The 18,995-nt window shown below is 37.8% G+C and overlaps 1 protein-coding gene across 1 annotated transcript in view; it reads right to left on the reverse strand.

Annotated features, from left to right (window-relative positions):
- The window catches only part of PLA2R1 (phospholipase A2 receptor 1), a gene marked incomplete at its 5' end in the record, with an annotated part of 121,411 nt that overhangs the window by 37,203 nt on the left and 65,213 nt on the right, over window positions 1-18,995 (reverse strand). The window contains 6 exon segments of the mRNA XM_082630323.1: window positions 4,295-4,452; window positions 4,922-4,957; window positions 5,534-5,666; window positions 7,860-7,944; window positions 11,494-11,639; window positions 13,583-13,785. Coding sequence (XP_082486449.1) covers window positions 4,295-4,452; window positions 4,922-4,957; window positions 5,534-5,666; window positions 7,860-7,944; window positions 11,494-11,639; window positions 13,583-13,785 — 761 coding nt within the window.

Below are 18,995 nucleotides of genomic sequence, written 5' to 3' on the forward strand. Positions count from 1 at the left end.
GAAATCAGTGGAAGAACCACAACAATTTCATTCAATCTAAAGAGGTCTCATGTGCAAGAAGAGTAGAAATCATGGCCTGATTGTTCACTGCCCCAATTAAGGACCTCTAAAGAGGAAGTATAACTACTGCATCTTAAGTGGCATATTTATTACTACCTCGATTATAGCACGGTAATCCTCCATAGGGCACATCACAACCTGTTGTGATATGGAACAGAAATTCATAGGACAAGATAGAAGACACCCAAAGTGAAAAATCCAATGTGAAAAATAGATGCTGTAAATTTCAGTTTAGGTATGAAACTGCAACAATAGAAGACATTAGTATTCTTTTGTATAAAAAATGTGATACAACCATGTACCTCATAGTATCAATTGTGTTTTGTTACAGAAAAGCAGTCATTCTAGATAGCATCATATGGAAGAACACACCAAAAAGAAATAACCCACAGCAATAGCCAATATATTAATCTACTAAACAGTATAAGGAAGAACAACCTGTCATCTCTTAAAATGTTTCCATAAAAATAGCAAAACCAAGTTATTTTAAGGATTTAAAACACCAGATTTTTGAGGATGACTAATAGATTTGATATATTTTTGTTAGAAATATTTTGAAATAAAATTTTAAAAGTAAGAGTAAATTGCAATTTTGAAATGCAAATATTGTACAACACAGCATAAAAATGTTAGTTCATGTCAAACAACGCCTAAAGTGCTCATTTTTTAAAACTTTTTTGGCATTAATCTGACCAACAAGATGGCTCAAAAAACTAGTACTCAAAAATTCCCTCGCATCATGCCTTGTGGTCTTCTGTTAGTCAAAGAGGAAATTCTGACTCATCACTTTTCCAAGATGGAAATATTCTGTTAAAAAAATTCTGCTTCAGATTTTAAAAAATGCATCCAGCTTTCTTTTTCAATAATTAGTTCTTCTACTCCCCAACTGAATGTTATGTTTGTCTTTCACATTTCTGAGTTACTACTCTTCTTAGAGGAGCTATACAATACATATGTAACTTTAAAAATATTTAATTATTTAATTCTTATTCTTCCTGCAATTATAGGATGGTCATGCCACAAGAATGAGTGGTATGACCTCTACATGTTTAGTTCCTCATCCAGAACTTCTGGACTGACTCATTCCAGCAAGATGTTCTTAGATATGGGATTTCTTGGTTAAGAAATGTAAATGGTCACTGTAAATACCACCACTACCACCAACAAAAATTGCCTAACTACTATAAGCAGGAGGAAGAACTGCTATAGAAATGTACAGCATTCTTTTTTCTAAATTGATACCCTTCCCATTTGGCTTTCTTGCTCCATTCTTGGTCTGCACATTCCCTATGATGATTTTCTTCTGTGGCACAGTGCAGTGTTAGATCAGTCAGCCACTCACCCGTAATACTGACAGGGCATTCTTTATTAACATGGTCATAGCTTTGGTAATAATTTTGCCATATAAGACACTACATGGTTTGAGATCACTAGATCTAGTCCTCAACTAGATCATGGCACTGGCTATGCCTTTTCAAATGTCTAAGCCTGTGGGGTTTTACTATTCCCTTCAATGGGAGGTATTAACTCTGCCATTTCCACTGGCTTCCCAACAACCAAAGACTGGGAGAGTGAATTAAGGGAAAGGTTAAGAGAGAAGACCTGCAGAGGTTCCTAAAAGAGCTAAGCTCTGCTGGAACGCTCAAAGAAGCCCTCTACTGTGCATGTCGGAGACAGAGCTGACAGCCATCTTTTGGGGAGGGATTTTATTTTATTTTATTAATTTAAAAAAGTTGAGGTATAGTTGTTTTACAATATTATATTAGTTTCAGCTATACAACATAGTGATTCAAAACTTTTATAGATTACACCCCATTTAGTTATTACAAAACAATGGCTATATTTCCCTATGCTATACAGTACATCCTTGTAGCTTATTTATTTTATACATAGTAGGTTATATCTCTTAATCCTCTCCCCCTATCTTGTCCTCCTTCTCTCTCCCCACTGATAACCACTAGTTTGTTTTCTGTATCAGTGAGTTTGTTTCTGTTCCATTATATTAATCATTTGTTTTGTTTTTTAGCTTCCACATATAAGTGATAACGTACAGTATTTATCTTTCTCTGTCTGACATTTCATGAAGCATGATGCCTTCTAGGTCCATATATGTGTTGCAAATGGCAAAATTTTATTCTTTTTTATGACTAATATTCCATTGTATATATGTGCCACATCTTCTTTATCCATTCCTCTGTTGATGGGCATTTAGGTTGCTTCCATGTCCTGGCTACTGTAAATAGTGCTGCTATGAACATTGGGGTGCATGTGTCTTTTCGAATTAGTGTTTTCACTTTTTTTTCAGATATATACCCAGGAGTGGAATTGCTGGATTTAGTTCTTTGAGGAACATCCATACTATTTTCAATAGAGGTTGCACCAACTTACATTCCCACCAACAATGAACAAGGGTTTCCTTTTTTTGGATGGATTTTAGAACTAGCATTTTAATGTAATGAATATGCTGTTCTGCTGCCTGCAGCCATTTTTTAAAATGACCTTGTAAGTCAGATGACCTGGGATCACTTCCAAATTCCACTACTCAGCTGCTGTGTAACAAAGTTCCTTCACCTCTTTGGAGTCTTAGCTTCTTCATCTGTAAATTGTGCTGACGATAGAACTTCCCACAGAGAGTTCTTAGAAAGATTAAATGCCATTAAATGTTAGTACTTAGCCATGCTTGACACCGTTACAATAAGTATTGGCCAAATATCAGCTCCTTTTGGGACGTGCACTTTGCACGTCCATGGATTAGTTTTTAGCCATTCACCTGATCTATTGTTATTGCCGCCAGGGGTGAGGAGTCTGCTGTCTAGCTAAAGAAACAAACGTATTTTCTGAGGTCATGATATGTAATTTGTTGATACTTAATATTACAGTTTTGGCTTGAGTGTTCCATTTGTAGGAGATGAAGAGTAGTAAAACAATGCATGAACCAATACTGGGGAACATCCAGTTCTCATGGTTGGTCTACCACTGAGTCTCTGTGAAGCAGTGCAGTTGTCACCTAACTCCTCTGGTTCTTGACTTTTCCATCAAAATGCAGTAGTAGTTCCAACCTGCATGCACTTCACAGGCTGTATGTGTATCAAACAGAATTATAGAAACAGGAAAGCCCAATGAGGTGTGAGGGGAGACATTTCTCTTACAAGTCAAGGATGCTTTAATCCAGAGCTTCATTTTAACAGTCAACTTACAAACATAGGAAAAGATGATAGAGCAACAAAGGATTCCTGCAGAGCATGAACTAATGTTAAATTATGGGAAAAGAAAAAAGGCTCTTTCTTATCTTCAACAATTTCCTAGGGAAAATTGGGAATGAGGTTTTTCCTCCCAGGTGCCCCCTTGATAATTTGTACAAACTGCTCCCTTTTCCCTTATTACATCGTGTTATTTCCAGCTTTTTAAAGACACTGACTGTATTTCATTTTTGTGTCTTTGATATTTTTGTGTCCTTGACATTTTTGTGTCCTTGACAAATACCACAATGTCTGAGATATACCTAATGCTCAATAAATGCTTGCTGAAGGAATACACTGAAAATCAACACTATTCCTTGGCAGTCTATTCATTGTTTAATGGATTTTGCAGGCTGCTTTCTAACAAGCCTAGCTTCTCAAAGGATTTCTCTATCTGAAGTTGAAATGGAGAACCACTCCTTACCGTTTTCTGCATAGAGTCTAAAAAAATACTGTTCTCTTTTAAGTCAAATTTGAAACGTTAAAACAGCCATGCACCTCCCAGTACTCTTTGTTCCTCATTTGTGCTTTATTTTCCTCCATGGCATTTATCCATTTATCTTTGTCTAAAATATTATGTAATTCTATTTATTTTTATTGATTACAGTCTTCCTTCCCAGACTAGACTAAAAACTCCAGGTGGGCAGGAATTTTGGTCTATTTTAACCACTGATAGAGCCTCAGCCCCTAGAAGAGTAGACTCAATAAATATGCATTGAATGATGGAATGAACCTCATAAAAACAATAAAATGCTATTTACTCATCCTTTGTTGCTAAAAAAGCATGAGGAGAAGTGAAATGACTGACCAGCATCGTAAACCTGTGTTTCCATTATTTGCTCTAAATCTCTATAACAGGAAGCAAAACAGTTCTTAAAAATCTAGGACTTTTAATGAAACAGATAAATGTCTGAAGTAATATAAAAACAAAATCCCTCAAGGACAGAAGAAGGAGTTAAGCTCTGAGTTTCTCATAGTTAATCATATTTAAGTACCGCTCTTATTTTGCCGTGGATGAATTCTTGTTCATGAGCAGAATGAATAGTGAGAATATCACTGCGCAGCCAGCCACAGACAAACTCAAACGAGGACCATTCCGAGACAGAGGTATGAAAAAGATACTCTGCATCCTGATAAAAGAGCCAGGGTGCATCTGAAAGAAAAATAAGCAACACAGGTGAGGCAACAATTATTGAGCAATGTAATACACACTTAAACAGGGTATACTATGATGGACCCCAAATGTGTAATTTGGTCACTCAGCATTAAGAAAATGTGTGTGTATACACCCACTCCCACACATAAATAAGTATACAATTTACTTATTTTCCTTGGTCTATTTCATATAAGAAACATTCACGTATATTAAAAAGTCTGGGATAGATACATATTTTAAAATCATGTGTCATGAAAATGGAGTTAAGCTATGGTATTAATCTTCAGTAATATTTAGTGACATTTATTAGTTTGATTATTTATTAATGATGAATTTGTTAATTTGAAAAAATTAGTTCTCAATTGACACAAGAAAAGAGAAACTCGATTGGAGTTATGTAATAACACAGTAATGCTACAAAACAGCACATAATTAGAAATTCAAGAACTACCGGGATAGTCCTTACCATACTGGTACCAGGGTGGAATCTTGGGTCTCACATCTGCAGAGTGAAAGCAAACCAGTTTGAGTGAACTTTACTTACAGGTGTACTATCTCTGAATTACTTTAGGTCTAAACACAATATTTTGGACTTTGCTTTTTAAAAGATCATTTAAGAACCAAGTGTTGTTTGGAAAGTGGTAAGTTCTCATACTTGAAGAGGAAGCTCAAGAGAGACCTCTGGTTAAAGAGAAAAGGATGTGAATACTTGTTGAGAGCCTACTGTGTGTCACACACTGTGCCAGGTGCTTTCACTTACTCATTTGATAAGTAATTTTGTTTGCTTGTAATGTCACAGTGACATTTCTTCCAGGTTGTACTTGCAAAATACAGTATTCCACGACATAGGCAGTTATTTTTATTTCCTACTAAGTTAGCGTACTGCACTGGTGTCATCTTTTCTCATTCCCCCATGATACATTATTTGCTAAAAGAGTACAATTTGGTTCATCATGAAGGCTGTTGTTACTGTGCTCCAGGGTGCTTAAATTTTAGACCTCTGTAACTGTTCACTTGGGAAAATGCTATAGATTATTAGAAAGCAAATAAATAGTAAAGATCTTATTCATATTTTTACCTCTTGGAATTTTGCATATCCATTCACGTTTGGAGCCACAGTATGAGGGTAGCAATGTTTTATTCGCCTTATAAACAGCACAGTTTCTTGTGTCTTCTCCAAAATAATTATTGTCTAAAAATGAAGAGACAACCTGCAGCAGATGAAGTTCATTATTCCTTAATAATGATCCCCCGCAAAAAGTTTCAAAAGATCAAAAAGGCATCCCTGTAAATAAATCACAATAGACTTCTGGAGGAAATATGGTTATGATGCCAGTTTAAGGTTGTTCCACATTTGTGAAAAGCTAATCAAAGCTTTATCATTTTTTTCTTGAAGATGCCTGTTTTGTTTTTTTTTTTTTCCTTTCTTTAAGAGGCATTCTACTCTTTTCTCCAGAAGGAACAAGTCAGATGAACTTGCACTGTTTTCTCACTGGCAAGATTAGGCTAGCCCTGGGATCCTGGGTAAACTGTTTAGAGGCTCAAGGATCTTTCAGAATCGAGTCTCACCTTTGATGTAGATTCTTTTGCATAAATACTAGGCTTTTAGTCTCTAATCACTAACTTCTAAGTCAACCCTAGCTTTAATCAGGAAACTATCTAATGTTTTCCAGGAATGATCACATAACGGGGTATTGACTAGAGATTCAACCTTCTCAATGATTTGATGACTACTCGACAGAAGAGTGGATGGACCATAAGTAAAACTGAGGTAAAAAATTTGAAAAAAAGAGGGTTTTGAAACCATTTATACTCCTCCTCAAACATCTGCACAGTCATGCAACAATTCATCTAACCTAAATATATATAAACCCAGATTCAGAGAATGGCATGAGTTTGATATTTATTTTGTCCAGAGGGAAGTGGCAAGGGACTCAGTCCACTGCTTCATCGCTAATCTCATTGATTCTGAACCAAATTGTCTATTCCTCCCCTATTACTGATGAGTTTGTTTGTTTGTTTTACTAAAACGCATTCTCAACCTCTATGTACCACATTTTATTCTCCAAGTGCCGTGTTAATGTTACCACCCAACTGTGCCACGTGGTGGCTGCCATTTATGGGGTAGGTCGACCCTGCTATGCCCCTTCCACTCTCTGCGCCTTGGTTTCTTCATCAGCAAAACAGTTGGGTGGGGCTGGGTGATCTCTAAGATCTCTTCCTGTTCTCTGGTCCTGATGCCCTTTTCAAAGAAGCAGTACTGGGATAAAATCGTTATTTTTTTAAACTAGCACACTCTTACTATTTTTGTTCCCACTATAAGCATGTAGCTTTTCCGCAAACCCCTTCCTTGCTACGGATTTGAACACCATCTATGTAGCAGGCCTAGAGATAGCTCCCTTTTCTCTATTGATCTTTACTATTTCAAAGTTTGGCTGCTGCTGTTTTGCCAGCAAGGAGGCATTATGATATTGTGGCTTTGGAGGCAGACAACCTGTGTACAAATACTGTCTCTCTTATGTATTATTTTAGGCAAACTCTTTAATCATTTTAATACCCACTGTATTGAATCACTGTAAGGATGAAATGAGATCATGCAGGAGTGCACTCAGCTCAGTGCTCAGAACATGATTAGGGCTCAATGAACAGGAGCTGCATTAAATGCTCACTGCAGGCTGTTGCTAACCCCAGTTCACAGGTGAAACTGAATAACTTGATTTTCCATGTGCCTTCAGATGGATCTCTTTTTAATCTGGGATACTGCTACTGTTTTTTCCCTATTATGAGGAAAATCTGAGAATCCTCATTGCACCTGAAAAAAAGAAACCCAAAACGTAATTGTGAGTTCCCTCTTTCCTTCATAGAGGTTTTTTTACATGTGAGGCTGAATGAAAAGCAAGTCTTTTTTTCCCTTCCATATAACTTGCTTTGTCTGAGAAGGAGGAGCTGTTTCTAAGGCTGGAATTTCTGTTCTTTTAGAGTGAGAGAAACTGAAAATGTTTCTTTTCACTGTGACACAGACAAGGGTCCCACACTCACACATTCAGGTGCTATGCAGCAGAGGCGGGGGGGCAAAGGAAGCCTGGTATTATTTTAGAGAATAGTTGCTTCTCTGCTGGAGATTCTTCACATGGGAGATGGTTTTGGGGGCTTTTTCAGAGAATTTGATTCCTTTTTGGGATGAGATGTTATAGCTGGCTTTAGAACTATCTGACTAGCAAAGGTTTCTCAAGACCTTGCTGAAATAACTCTTTTGGTACCAAGGTCTGGTGTAGTTTTTGATTTAGATTTGGGTCATGGGGAAGATGGTCATTCTTTCCAGGTTCTCTTGGTTGGATAACCAAGTGGTTCCAGGGCCGCCTGCTTTGAATTCATTTTCTTTTCTCCAGCTTGGAAAGACTTACAGGTGTTCCATCAGACCACTCCCAAGAGCCAGCATTCAGTGGGTTTCTTTTGTTAAATCCAATCCAGAACTGCCTTTCTTCTGTCCTATGAAGAGAGGAAACAAAAACTTGGCTCTTCCTGTTGAATTCACAACATTATGTAAAATGTTCAAGAAATATTTTAAAGTATTTAGTTGTGTAGGGAACAGCTGATGCTACTGGCAGAACTGGTCAAGTCAGCAAACATTTATTGAACATTTCCTGTAAGCAAAACCTGAGCTATAAAATGAACTGAGAGAAGATTAATCTCACTTCCCATTTCTCTTGGTTTGTATGGTGTGCTCATTGGTGATGGGCAGTTGGGGGAACAGTCAGCCCGTATTGAGAACATGGCTTTCGCATGTTCATTAGGAATGTCAATGTCTTTCAATTAAGACAAGAACACATGAGAGCAAGTTGGTAAGAACTTTTGGAACATCTTTTCCCTAGAGGACTATTTATTTGCTAATTTACTATGCTATTTATGTTACTTTACTCTTTTAATTTGTTGTTCTTTTGTCAAATGATCATGTATTATCTGAAGGTTAATCACCACCACCCCATTTAATAAAAGGTACACAGCAGATTTGTTTTTTTTTTTAATGTCCCAATGTAAATAATTCCACAGCAAACCAGTCTGAGGCATGGTAGATTAACTTCAGCCGTCACCACTGGCTAGTCTTGGTGAGAAGCCCCACAGAGAACCATCTTCCCTCCTATTAGGCTGAGGATGAATGCGTCAAACCAGAGAGCACTCAATAAATCAAGCAATAAAGCCTAATTGTACAACGAATCATCTGACTAAGATAATTTTCTGAGAATAATTTTGAAGAATTAAAGATTTAAAAGATTCAGAAGTCATGACAGATGCTTTATTTTCCTTAGTGCACAGAAGCAAGCCTATTCTGAAGCATCCCCTTCTCAGATATTTGAGCTCCTTTGCCTGAACGATACAAATGAAAGTAAAATGTGACTTAGAAAAGGTCAGAATCACTGAGGTGCATTGGTCACTGCCATGATAATAACTTACATTTAAGGTTGTGGGAAGGTGAGAATGCTGCCTTAAGGTTAAACCAGGCATATTAATCTTAATGGCCAGGCTGAAAACTCATGTCACTCTCCCTGCGTTGAGAGCTTTTTATTCCTTTCCTCACTGAATTCAGAATTTTACATTTTTCCTGCTATATACTGGCTCCTAAACGATGAACTGGTATTTATTTTCTCTTCATCATTTTCCTAAAATTATGTAACTTTAATGAATATAATATAATATGAATATAATAAAATAGAAAAGCAGTGCTATAAGAAGGAGAAGCATGTATGCTAACTATGAGAATTGGTTTATTTGGTATAATTAAGCATGAGATTTGGCTGAACTCCCTGGCAGTCTGGACAAAAAGTAAAACATACATTATATAGCTTTCGTGATTAAGTGCCGAAGATCAATAATTTGATAGATACTTGACACTAAATTCTATGAGACATTCCAAGTGTGAGAATTTATATAAATACAAGTGTTATAATGAAATTTGATGTTACAGCAAACTTGGAAGCAGTTTGCATGTGTTGTTTCATATAGCAAACCTCACAATATGCAAGTATGAAAGGATGTTTTGCAAGGGGCTGAAGTCATGAAGCCAAGTTACAACTTAGAACAGTGGAGACAATCACATCTCCCTTGGATCTGAGGCCCCACACCAGACTAGCAAACCAATCAACAAGGAAGCTTCTTGAACTTTTCTTCAGCCTCAGAGAATCTGACTCAGCAGCTCTGGCGTGAGACCAGAGGGCACTGTGTGAAAAAGTCTCCCAAGTGAGTGTGAGAATCAGCCAGACTTGGGAAGCATGGTCTCAGGCCAGCATTTCCTGCAGGGACTAGCAGTTCTATGGGATGTTGGTAAGTGGTCTCAAAAAAAAAAAAAAAAAAAAAAAGGGTTTTGCAGTCAAAGAAATTGCTTCCTTCTAGAAGCCTTTACAATGATAAGGTATATGGCAAATTTCCAAGATCGTGCCTTGTTTTGCAAACATATTTGACCACAAAATCCCCCTATTTCCCCTGGAGTACTTCATAAGACACACACTGGGAGATATTCCCACCTTTGAGGTCATTTTTGTAGATGCTGGAGATGAATAATTTGACAGATGTTACATATTAAGCTTCTTAGGGGAGGGTCCTAAAGGAAACTTGTGGGGAAGGCCAGGATTTTCCTCAAAAAGTAGTTCTGGATTTTCTCTGAGATTCAGGTAAGTGTTTCATTGAGACTTAGATTTCCAGAGCTTGGAACAGAGTACCTGGTACTATATTTGTGTTACATATATATGGAGGCATGCCCCTGCCCCCAGACCACGACATCCTCAGGGGCAGGATTTTGTCTGTCATGTCTATTGCATTCTCCAGCCACCCATGCATATAATAGGGTCCCTTCCATAAAAGATATTCCCAAAATACATGCTAACTGACAAGAACATTCTAGAGAAAGAGGCCAAGGGATGAGAAGACTTGCTAAAAGAGAACATGATGGCTATTTTCAAATATTTGGAAATAGAGTAGACTTGATCTGTATTGCTCTGGCTTACTAGAAAGTTGATCTTTGAAACTAGCCTCCAACAATGGAATGGGTTTTATCCCAAGTAAAGAACACTTTGAAACTGAAAGGAATTATGTAGACCAGTGGTCCCCAGCATTTTTGCACCAGGGATTGGTTTCGTGGAAGACAATTTTTCCACTGCTGGGGGTGGGAGGATTGGCGGGACGGTTCCGGCGGTAATGCCAGCAATGGGGAGCAGCAGATGAAGCTTAGCTCACTCTCCCCCTCACTTCCTGTTGTGCGTCCCAGTTCCTAATACACCGCGGACCGGTATTGGTCTGCGGCCCAGAGGTTGGGGACCCCTGATGTAGACAGTAGATGACCACAGGAAAGTAAGTAAAAGAAATTCCCGTATGGGGTCAGAGGTAGCACAAGACCTCCTATGTTTCTTCAAATTTAAATTTGATTGATTTTCTAACTTTGTTAAATTCAAGATTCTGTAAACTTGCAAAACGGATGCAGACAAGTGAATGCCTGTTTCCTCAGAGGTAAAATTAGAAGGTTGGATTGGAATTAAAAGAAAAAATTAGTGGCACTTTCTTTTTTTCAAACCAAATCTCACATGGACTCCTGTTATATACAAAACAACTAGAAATGGAGTTGGCTGGACCTGCTGAGTCAGTGAGCAAGGAACCAGGAGCTCTGTCCACTTGGCCTCTCCTGCTCTGGGGGCTCAGGACCCTCTGGACCCTCAGACAGCACTTTGAAAACCGCTGGGCTAGATAATTTCTGAACTTGGCAGAAAAGCTCTAAAATTCTGATTTGAGGTACACAGAAAAGATTTCAAATATCAAAACAATCGTCACTTTGTTCTTTGTTTTATGGAATGAGTAGTTGGTGCAATATAAATATAAAACTGTAAGTATGTATTTTTCTTTCACAACTAGTGTTTAGTTGGTTTTAGACTTAAATACTTGAGATTTTGAATATCCCAAATACCCCCAATATTTGGGATACTCATGCCTAAGAAGCCATTACTTGGAGACAAAATATGCAACTGAAATTTTTCAAAATTAACAAGTATTTACCGATTAAATTTTGAATGTAAAAGCTCATTCACAAAATTCTCTTCCTCGATATGGGCAAAGCTTGCAAGATGAGCTCCAAATTCTTCACAAAATTCTTCAGCTTCTCTCCATGTTCTTTTCGTCAGAACTTTTTCACTATGAAATACCTGTGTAGTAAAAGGAAAAAAATGTTGACACAGTCATGAATAAGGTGAGGCTGTTTAATTCTGGACAAGAAGATGACAATAATATAATTGTTGTCATTATTCTACTTTAAAAGCTTGACCGAGTAGGAAGAAATAACATTTATTGAACTAAAGTGTGTCTAGTTGTTGTAATACCATTATCTCATTTTATTCTCATGACAAAGTCATGCCGAGGATATGATAGGCTCAGTTTAACAGATGAGTACTCTTCCTCCTTGAGAACTCTTTTTTTTTCCCCTCCTAAATTCCTTGTGACTGGCATATGTTTGTCAAGAGATGAGGACAGTCAGGATAAGAGAGGTTACAAATTTCAGGTCACACAGCCACAAACTAGCAGAGCTAGGATTAGACCTAGTATTCCATAGCTGAATGAATCTGGCTAACCCAGGCGAAGAAATGAGAAATGAGACCTGGGACTTAGGGCGGGTATATTTCTAGGGTCTTTGGGTCTTAGCTGTGACTAAATTCTTTCCTGTTTCTCAGCTGTCCTCACGGTAGCAGGAAGAAGTCAGTCAAATGGCAGGCATACTTTTGACTTTATTTAAGGTCAAGGGTGAGGAACTGAAGACCTGGAGCTTCAGATTCTGGCCTCTGCACCCTTCTCATTTTTAACTGCCTGACACTATGCTGAGTCTCTAATGCCAGGCAGGCACCCTGCGGCCAGGCTTCACCAGGCTCTGATTTGCTGAGACCAGGATGAATAACCTTCCCAGTCCCATGGACCACAGCACAGCATTTCCATCTTTTAAATTATATGTCAAAACCCACCTCCTCTGGGAACGTTTTCTCGAATCACTTTAAGTTCATAAGTCCTACTGCTGTGCCCATCAAACACACCATATATTTGTTGACATATCAGGGTGATGTGTAGTAGAAAAAGCACTGGACTGGGAGTCCCAAGACTGCAATTTATTCCAACTCTGTCAATAAATAATTGTGGTCTTGGGTAAATCACTTCATCTCACTTCATGCAGCAGTTTACTCATTTCTAAGGTTTAACTTATTACTCTGTGTGGTCACTTCTGGGCCTATTATTCCATGAATTTAATGTAGGATTATACATGTGTACATTTAAATTTAGTGTATTACAGGTGTTTCAGGCCATCTATGAGACTGCAATATTTGTAGAGATAGAGGCTGTCTCCATTCTGCTCTTCATGTGCCCAGGTGCTGGAGAAGAACTTTCTCCCAGGATTTTGGAAATCTCTATTTGTACAATGAACCAAAGACAAAACCACCAAACAAAAACATCATATTTCAAAAAAGTATTTCTGAGAAGAAGATTGTAGATACTGATTTAAATCTAGGATCTAAAGATTATTTGCAAAAAGACATTTCTAACACACACACATATGTGTATATATCTATATCTATATCTATGTATCTCTCTCTACATCTATATATCTGTATATCTCTATATCTATCTCTCTGTAAATCTGTATCTATATCTCTCTCTACATCTGTATCTATATCTCTCTCTATATCTATATCTCTCTATATAAACTTTTGATCATCAAAAGCTGCGAAAGCTATTCTTGGCAGGAGAATGGTGTTATTCCAGAAGAAGGATATTATTCATTTGCTTACAAACAATATGGAATTGTACCATTTCAATACTCAGCGAATGTCTGCCTTGTTCATTTGTGTATGCAATAAGAACAATATTGATCAGGGCCTTGATATCGGTTCTCATGAGGAGGCCTCATTGTCACCAGGGATCTGTCAATATTTTGACTTAAAAATTATTTTGGAATATAACTGAAAGGATGGAGACAGCCAGCAAATATGAATTGAGTACCTGCTGTGTGCCAGGCACTATCCTGGAATAAAGGAGTTTGGGATACATGGACAAAATTGGAATAATGTTGGTCCCATTGAGAATGCCCATGTAACCTTTGTATTACCTTGAAGCAACTGGCCAGGCCAGGCTCTGACTCCCAATCCATATAGCAGGGGAAAAAGGGCTGTCTCTCTTCTTGCTCAGGTTTCTCCTGATTTTCCACTGGTTGCTTGCACAGCGACATTGCCTTAAAGTGTCTACAGTCCTTCACTTCCCAGCGACCAGGGGGACTCCTTCCTCGAATGACAACACAGCCACCACTGTAGCCTAAAAGCAGAAAACAACACTTTAATACCAGATGACTATAACATTTTGTGCTTGGAAGACAGCTCATTAGAGTGTTGAATAATTGACATCTCATAATGAAGCATCCAGACAAGAACAATAAAGATGAAAAAGGATGTTTTATTGGCATGATCATCTCATTTCTCTTCATCTCTGGAGAAGAGAATAGTAGATGGCAAAGTGAGAGAAGAGAGACTATGAAGCCTAAAATTTGGGCATTTTGAGCTCAGATGGCAAATGATGGGAAATTAGGTGCTGTTCCAACTTGGGACTGAAATATCCCCCATATCTCATCAAATGCCAACATCCCTCTACTTTGAATTATTGAGCTTTTTAACTGTGCAGAGGAAAATGTAATTCACCATTTATTGAATACCTACCCTGTACACTGTGCTTTGAAACCCTGCTGTGAAAAATTAACAATGAAAAATGCATGGTGCTGATCCTCTGAGAAATAGATTCAACAGGAAAAAAATACATAAGTGATGGAGTAAAGCAGACTGCAAGGTACACAACAGAAAACCAAACTGTACACCATGGAAGAGTGGAGAGAATGAGGTATATTCTAAATTGGGTGAAATTCTGGGGGCAGGGATGGGGCAGACATCAGGGAAAAGGGAAAGACCATTTAGTTATGGACAAATTCCATTTTATTCTTTTGCATATGTTTGAACATTTTGGAAAATGAAACATTTTTCCATAGAAGCAATTTCTATGTTAAGATTCTCAAGTTTGTCATCAAATGTATACAACTCATAAGACAGCTAAACAATGCACTTCAAATTTCAGTGACTAGTAGAAAACAAACCCGTTCCAAAAACAGGATAAAAATTGAGTAAAAATGAGCTTCTTTTTTCATCAATCCAGAACAATCATTCAACTAACTAACTCAACATTCAACAACAACAACAATAAAAGTATGCATCTGTATCTGTGCACCAGGCCAGGCTTTATATTATTAGCTGCGTGAGATAGAAGGACAAAAAACATGTAGTGTAGTGTGAGACACAAACAAATAAATGATTAATGGCAGCAAACATGATGGATTAAGTGCTATGGTAACAGTGTGTTAAAATTTCTGTGGGGAGACTTCAGACGGAGTGATGGAGTCTCAGGATATCAATAAAGGATTTGCGGGAAATGACATTTGAGCTGAATTTTGAAGGATGGGAAGGAGAGAAATGTTTTCAAGGGCTGCTTTTAAAAAAGCAAGTGATTATAGATGAAGCATCTAAAGACTTGTGACGATTCTGGACCTAAAGGCACTTTAAAAAATGTAGTCACTTGGTACTAGATATTTGTCTTGCTTAATTTCCCTTCAGAAGTAATGGCTTCAATTTCTGTAGATACAGGGTAATTGACATTATCCTTGCCAGCCATGTTTTGGTTGTTTTATGCTGATAGAAAGACTAAAGAGAGAGATAATGAGGAGTGGAATGACAAGGAAGAAGACAGAGGAAGATGCACAAAGATTTACATTCCTCCTGAAGGAATGGAAAAGAGTTTGTGAAGAAGGAGAAAGAATAATAAAGCTACAACACGAGTGTTTGTGTCTTCAACAATCCTGGTTGCACACCCCGTGTTAGACACCTGCAGGAAGCTCACAGTCGTATGTGTATGTGCACGCTGATGGCCAAAGAGACCCACGAAGATGAAAATGACCAGTGGTAAACAAGAAAACACAATTGTGTGACATGCAGAAGAAATGGAAGTCAACAGAGAGAGTCGATCCACACAAAGGCCATCAGTTGGCTCCACTGGCCAGAAGAGCTAGTTAGTGTTCAAGGTGGAGTCTGGGGGGCCAAGCAGGGGAGAGAGTATAGCATGCCACTGCCCCTGCTGTGAATGGAGCATTTCAGGCCTGCTGAGTGTAATTGTGGAACGCAGCTCACAATCTAGCGGAGTCATGAACAACAGAGGAGATGCTGCCTGCTCTGTGTAATGAAATTCGAATGAAATTGAACTGTGGAAATCCATGTGGAAGCTGAAAACCTAATATGTATATGGATGGAATTGCTCTAGTTGAAAGAGCAGGAAAAAACACACACTCCCACCTGACTCTTCCATCCTTCCTTCCCAGCAGCCTTGAACTTGGGGCCTGAACTCTGGGGTTCTAGTCCCAGCACAGATATTTAGTAACTTGAAACTCAAGGTTCATAAGTCACAAAAAGCCTTGTCTAAAACATAGGGGCAATAATTCCTTTTCTTCTTATGGATTTTCATGAAGATCTGATAAAATAATATATTAAAAAGCTCCCTGAAAGATATGAAGGGCTAAAACCTTCACTAAGATGTTGCTTCTATTCTTATTTTGACTGTTTTCATTACAAAAGCTGGGATTTTGTGGCACAGGTTCTGCCTGCATGTTCAAAGAATTTTTAAAAAGCTCAAATCAGCAAGTTTAAAATGCAATATACTTTTTTGTTGGTCTTGCATTTTGTCTTACTTTCCCACATCAGACAATGATTAAATAGCTTTGGTTTTAGACACTAGATATTCAACTCATCTTCATTAGTGAAGAAGGAGATGTTTGTGAACTGCTCTGAAGATAAAAAGTGTGCAGTAGTGTTATTGGTATTCGAAAATGGTTAACTTAATGGAACATTTGACCTAAATTTTAGAGTCTCAGCCTCAAAGAAGCAGTAAAGTGGTATAATAAAGGGAGACTGGGCTAAGGGAGATATAAACCAAATTTATAATCTTATGTTGTGGGGATGCTTGTAAAGCCAAATAATAAGGGTAGGGTGTGGAAAAGAGCAGCGGTGTTTCTTCACCCAGAGAAATTGTTCTCCAATTTGATTAACTCATCTCCCACCGGAAAAGAACAACTGTCATCCTATCCCTTAGCAGTGAATCTCACATTTGAATTGATTCTCCTCACCTGCCTTAGCCTCCCTCTATCCCCGCCCCTTTACTCTCTCCATCAAACATGAATGGGAACACATTCAGTTAATTAAGAAATTCCAATTCACCAGTCTAGTCTCTTCAATTTGGTAAAGCTATCTAGCCTTATAGTAAATTGAACCAACCTGGGAAAGCCTCCATCTTTCACTTCTCTGGCCATATACCTGAAAACAAACAAACAAAATCTATCTGTGGCCTCAGGGCAGGAGGGAATCATAACTGGGCCTTTAGACAATTATTTTACTTGAGTCTACTCGTTTCCCTTTCCCTGCAACAACTTTCACATCCTTAATCTCAGGCCCTCTGCCCTAGCCACCTTCCATCTCTCTCCTCTCCTTCTCCGTGGAGAAAAGTGAAGCTTTGGGTCAGGGAAGGTGAGCTTTCATGGAGTTCTCCTTATCTACCTGATGCCATGTTAGGCATTTTATATGGTCTTTTTCCTATTTAACTTCAAAACCTCTTTGAGGTGGATATTAGCCTCTACAGTTCACTAATGGAAAAACCAAGGCACAGAGGTGTAGTAACTTGCCTTAGGGCCATGTAGTTCTTGAGGGTTTGATCTGGAATTTGAAATCATATTTAACTGAGTCTACCATGAGACAATGTCAAGGTACAGAGGCGGTGGACATTCAATAAATAGCTGTTGAATGAATGCTTGAATCTTCCCCTCTAATTATGCTTCTCCATTTCTATGGAGCTCTCTCTCTTTCCCCTGGTCATGCTTCTCTCCTTTGTGAGACCGTAGCATTTCCTTGAAGATCTACTACCACATTTTTAGTGTGTATGACAGTTACCTATATATTTATAAAAAGAAAGGAAATACCAAAAGGGTGCTCAGAAATGAGGCTGTTTGTCCTCATTTATGTGTTGGTTCATTTCAGTACTCTGATGCGACTTAAAATGGATAACTATCTATCTGCTGGCTAGATAGGGTTCTCCTTGCCATGTGTAGGGCAGTTTCAAGAAAACAGATCTGACTGGCTCTAAGCAATCCCATTTTCCTTGTCACTGAGAGATTTCCACTGACTTGAGACAATTGGGGTAAATACTCTGGAGTTATCCCATGAGTGAAACATACCTTTTTCACAGTGCTGTCTAGATCTAGAAACACAAACCTTTTGTCACAGAGCCTGAGTTATGGATGGATGCAAAATTTTCTCTATGAAATAACTGTGAAACTCTAATATAACTTGGAAAAGTTTTTTTGAATGTCTTAAAGGATGGACTAACCTGTTTTCTTTCACCATAGAGCAGCCTCCATTTATATTGAATCCTTAATCTAAGCACAAAGTACATTTAGGTTTCTAATGCATTAGCTTCTCCCTAAATGAGAAAGGCCCTATTTGTCATCTTTCCCTTTAATCAGTGGCGCTAGTTAGTATGGATCAAAACTGTTTTTCCTGTTTTACCTGAATGGTTACGTCTCTTAAAATACCAAGTACCATAGTCTCTTTGTTGTTGTTTTAGTAAGGATAGCAGGAAATTATCTCTTTATAGAAATATCCCAGCTATGAAGCTATGAAGAAATCACTAATGAATCCATGGATCTAGGCATCGATCATTAATGGCTTCTAACATTGCAAATAGTAAGAGAACTGGACATTATATGCCTCCATATGGAGCATACAACTATCTATGAAATGGTCTTTCCAAAAAAATAAGAGTCTGATTTAGATCAGCCCTCTGATTCCAACTTTTTAAAAATGTCATTTAAAAAATATCAATTTTATGAAAAATAAAAAGAGCAGAGTAACTTTTTTTTATATTAAAGACTTCCATTTATTAGCACTGTGACACTCAGTGCAAAGAATACTCAAATGTTTGCTTTTTATACCAAAGGTAGTATATTGTTATTCTTCCAGCTCAACAAACAGTATATACTCTTTAGTGAACTGTTACTTCCTAGAATAGCAGGCGGGCCTCTTCCAGAAGAGTAACAGATTTTTAATGTGTTGTGGGCATACAATAAAAAAAACCTAGACTGAAGGAAGCTCTACAGAACAAACACATTTGCATCAACAAATAAAAATTTTAAAAAATGACAGTGGCATGGAAGAGGAAAACACAGAGATTAAAACAGACTTTAGGAGATATACCAACCAATTACAGTGCATGCACCTTTTCTTGATCTTGATTCAAATGAAGAACTCTAAAATACATTATATAATAGTTATAAATCATTTAGAAATTTGAGCATTAACTGAAGATTTATGATGCTATGGAATTATAGTTAATTACGTTTAGTTGTGATAATTGTATTATAGTCATGTTTCTAAAAAGGAGTCTTT

Source organism: Mesoplodon mirus (genome assembly GCF_964341445.2).
Source record: "Mesoplodon mirus genome assembly, chromosome: 8".
Lineage (NCBI taxonomy): Eukaryota > Metazoa > Chordata > Mammalia > Artiodactyla > Ziphiidae > Mesoplodon > Mesoplodon mirus.